General features: G+C 44.7%; 1 protein-coding gene across 1 annotated transcript; it reads left to right on the forward strand.

Annotated features, from left to right (window-relative positions):
• The first annotated feature begins 2,261 nt into the window (after positions 1-2,261).
• On the forward strand, positions 2,262-4,109 carry hes4.L (hes family bHLH transcription factor 4 L homeolog). The gene is given in 4 exon segments (NM_001088692.1): positions 2,262-2,483; positions 2,598-2,693; positions 2,949-3,036; positions 3,241-4,109. Coding segments are annotated over 4 exon segments (834 nt in total). The 5' UTR covers positions 2,262-2,375; the 3' UTR covers positions 3,783-4,109.
• Positions 4,110-4,541: the final 432 nt, after the last annotated feature.

The raw sequence follows: 4,541 nt of genomic DNA on the forward strand, positions 1-4,541 counted from the left end.
TCTCTCCCAGGAGCGCACAGCTGGGAAATGTGATTCGCACACGTTCCGTCTTCAATTCTAGCGCTTCTCAGGCCTCGAACCCGAATCGGTGTAAAGTTTGCCAATTTGAGCACGGGGCACTGGGCGTTACATAGAGATCATCCTAAATCTGAGATAACGGCGGTTCATGTTTTACCTGTGAAATGCCCTGCGGTGCCCCTTTTATGTTTTGCGCTCATTTTACTCTGATTACTAAAATTAAAGTGTTTATAGAACGCTCACAAATATGTATTACGGGGTGTTTCTCGTGGACAGCGCATGTGATCAGCATCTTTCAAGGCAAAGCAGCGACAGCGCAAATATTTAGTGAATCTTGCGCAGTCGGCCTTAGCGCTCACACTTTATAGTAACAAGGTATTTAGCCAGTTATGAGAGTACAAAGCTTTTACACGCCAAGCTAATACAGAGCCTACCCCCAGTAATAGTGCAATATCATAGAAGTGCAAAAACCTTAATCAGTTTAGGGGCTATACAGTATCAGACTGAAGACTACAAGGGTGCTTATCGTTATAATTCATGGGAATTGCCCTACTCTGCACACAAGAATGACTCAAGCTAATTATGCTTAGGTTGCTATGGGTTACTGCACTGGAGCAATTTTGTACTTATGAGCACTGAGCTCCACCGATCCCTGGAGAAACCTGTTTCATTTTAATAGTGTTGCTTAGCACATTGGCACTAATGTGTTAAGTTTAGCACCTACTCTTGCTACCTATATACACATTAGCATTTATTTGCATTCCACAGTGAGCAAAAACATTACATTCATTAGCAAGAGCAGACTTGCAGGTTTCTGCAGGACCCCTGTAAAAAAAAAACTGGAGAAAAAGGGGTATTGGGCTAAACAGAAGATGATTTCTTACAAATCCCAAAGCCATTCATACATAGATAATATTCATATTTTTGTTTCTTTTTTTTACTTCTGCTTTTGGGAAGTATTTATCCATGAAATGCTGTTGCTCCTGGGACTGTGCTTAGTAACAGCTAGTGGGACAGTGACTATGAAACCTCCATTCGCACAGAACAAATCAATAAACGCAAACAGTTCCCAAGACAGAAGATTGATGGAAACGCTTTCTTTCTTTTTTTTTTCTTCCTGAAAACTTTTTGTTTTGGTTTTTTTAAAACTGAATTGTAGGACAGCGTAAAGAAACGGTTGCCTGTTTACAGTAAATACCAATCTGAAGCCTTAGTTTGAACATCAATACTCAGATCCAGTTAGGTCTCAGCCTCAATTTCTTCTCAATTTCAAAACATATTTGTGAGCCAAAAGTAACATTGCTGCAGAGTTGGACAAGCTCGCTTTGAACTCGTGGTTTTACATAATGAACGTTGCAATGTACGCACATGCCATTGTCTTGGGAACCTCTTTTTTTCTACGTTGATGATAATGGTGTGTTATAGAGCGATAATACGTTGCACATATATAATAATAAGGTTTGTAAAGTTGAAACACTTCCCATCATTGTTATTTAGGAAAGTGGAACCAAATGGAGCAGTGCAGAGTAAAACAGTCCAATCCAAGAATTGATGTGCAACAAAATCTGTAGGGCAATTTCAATATTCCATCTTTTAAATTAGAAGGCTGATGCTAGTAACCCCGAATATGATCATTTTTTTATTGTTTATTCATAATTAGGTATACGGTAGTGACACATAGATGTGATCACAAGAGCTCCCAGTGTAGCCATTGGTTTGTGGCAATAAATCGCAGCAGCATCAACTGGTGCAATTATATATAATACTTGCTATGAAATAAACATTATTATCTATGGAATGTTTGTATGTGTAACAAGATCAACGAGTGGTCTGGGGGGGTTTCCCTAAAGGGACTGAGATATGTGCCAGGCGGTTCCCCTGCTATGTGCACGTGTGTATAATGCAAGTTATAATATGTTGCTGTAATATATGTTCCAGAATGGTGCGCATTGCTCGGCACTGGGCTTCACTCCCTGCCCGATCCCCGGCGCCTGCTATGAGCCAAGCGCGTGACTGGCAGTCTGCTTGTGGGGGTTGGAGTGAGAGGAGGGGGTGAGTGGAGGTTGCAAAGTTAGGGAGGGTGCCGGTTATCCAATAGGAATGCGTAGTGGGCGAGCCTGCGCTTGTGATTGGCCGAGGAGAGTGTGGGAAAGAATGCACTGAAGGTTTCACACGAATGGGGAGCAGCAGCGCGGAGTATAAATAGAGGCAGAGCCCGCAGGCTGGGAGATCAGAGTGAGATACAATCCAGGCTGAGGGTTTATGATCCAGCCAAGCCTCATACACACAGCACTCGCCTCTGCACTGGCCATAGCAACATCCGCATCACTAGCCCTATCCGGATACAACATCTGAACATGCCTGCAGATAGTATGGAGAAGCCGACAGCCTCCCCCATTGCAGGGGCACCAGCCAACTCAGCGCAGACTCCGGATAAACCCAAGAGTGCCAGCGAGCACAGAAAGGTAAATGTCGCTCTGTGGTGATGACCTGTTCATCCTGAACTTGCCCACCAGGAATATTGCCGACTGGCGCTAAGTGAGTGAGTCGCTCAATTGTCTCTCCTCTCTGTTTTACAGTCGTCCAAACCCATCATGGAAAAGCGCAGGAGAGCGCGAATCAACGAGAGCCTGGGGCAGCTCAAGACCCTCATCCTGGATGCGCTAAAAAAAGATGTAAGTTCCTCTCTGGATCATATACCCCTCATATGTATATATATATATAGCACTGTGCACCCTCTGCTTCATAGCTGCCTTACTCAAGCTGCTTTTGAGATACAGAAATATTCCTAATTACAATAACTACCGAGAAGTGGCAGAAAGTAATCCCCCTGGTATAGATGTGTAATGGATATTTATATATATATATGGTGCCTGCTATGAAGCCTCTCACGCCTATAGATATTCATGATCCCTTGTATTTCCCCGCAGAGCTCCAGACACTCTAAACTGGAAAAGGCTGATATCCTGGAAATGACAGTCAAGCACCTACGGAACCTGCAGCGAGTGCAAATGACAGGTAAATACATGGATGAGCCACATGTTATTGTATTGGTGGGATGCTGGGGCTGCTCTCCTTCCGTTGCTAGTCACTATGCTGGGTGAGGGGAGCGGGTTGTACATCAGTGTCAGTCTCAGTAACAGGGGCCCAGTGAGCTTGAGTTAGTGCCAGTGATTTAGCATTGGGATCAGTGCAATAACCCCTTTTTGCTCTCCCTTACAGCCGCTCTAACAGCCGACCCCTCAGTTCTGGGAAAGTACAGAGCCGGATTTAACGAGTGCATGAACGAAGTCACCCGATTCCTCTCTACCTGCGAGGGCGTCAACACCGAAGTGAGGACCAGGCTTCTCGGTCACCTGTCCAGCTGCCTGGGACAGATCGTAGCCATGAATTACCAGCAACCCCCCTCCAGCCAACAACCAGTGCATGTGCAGCTCCCTTCCAGCACCCCCGTGCCCATGCCTTGTAAGGTGAACCCAGCAGAGGCCATCTCCCCCAAAGTATTCCAGGGAGGCTTCCAGCTAGTGCCAGCTACTGACGGCCAGTTTGCTTTCCTCATTCCCAACCCAGCTTATACCTCCAGCCCCGGACCTGTTATCCCTCTATATGCCAACGCGACATCCCCCGGCGGCCCCCCGAGCCAGTCTCCAGTGCAGGGACTCACCAGCTTCGCCCACAAGATGCCTCACATGGCGCAAGCCGTCAGCCCTCTAGGGGGCAGCACCAGAGCAGACAGCGCTGAGTCCGTGTGGCGACCATGGTGATAACGCGATCAGCCGACTGTGTATATGTTGGTTCCGTTCTATGGGACCCTGCCTTAAAGACAATCCGCACAAAAAAACTATTTATTTCCAAATATGGGGATTTCGCTTTTTTATTCTTTAATAAAAAAAACAAACTTGTGTAGATGACCCATTTTTGTAACAAAGCTCTTTTGCTGAGATTTCTTTTTTTTTTTTTTTTTTTTTTTTTTAGTTTTGTACAATTGCGTACAGAAAAATGTGTAATGCCAAAGTTATTGTGTTGGTTTTTGTGTCAAAAACTTTCCGAACATGCAGGAGTTTTATTTAATAAACTCTTTTTCATTTGAATCCAGTTGTGTGGTGCTTGGATTATATGGGGGGTTGTGTGAGATCACTTATCAGTCTAATGGCGAGTGCCATAATAAAATACATAGGCCCCTTGCTGTGATTGATCAGTTTTATATAAGAAATAAGTGCCAGGCAATACATATCACTGCCAGTAGAACGCTACAGCTTATTTTTAAGTGTTTATATAGAGCCCTAGTAGCTACCACAGTTATTAAAGCATATGCTTAGCCCAGGCTAAAGACACGTGACACATAAGTGACTATAATAATCGCACAATAGGACAGATCGGAATGAGGGAATCACTCTGCCCATGGGAACCATGATAAATGCCTAGGAATGCCAGTAGCAAAATGACAAAGGCTGATAGCATTCCTATAGGGCATATTGGAGGAATGTGGGCTGCCCTGACACATTCCGTTGAAAATTATAGAA

This window comes from Xenopus laevis, chromosome 7L (assembly GCF_017654675.1).
Source record: "Xenopus laevis strain J_2021 chromosome 7L, Xenopus_laevis_v10.1, whole genome shotgun sequence".
In the NCBI taxonomy this organism is placed as follows: domain Eukaryota; kingdom Metazoa; phylum Chordata; class Amphibia; order Anura; family Pipidae; genus Xenopus; species Xenopus laevis.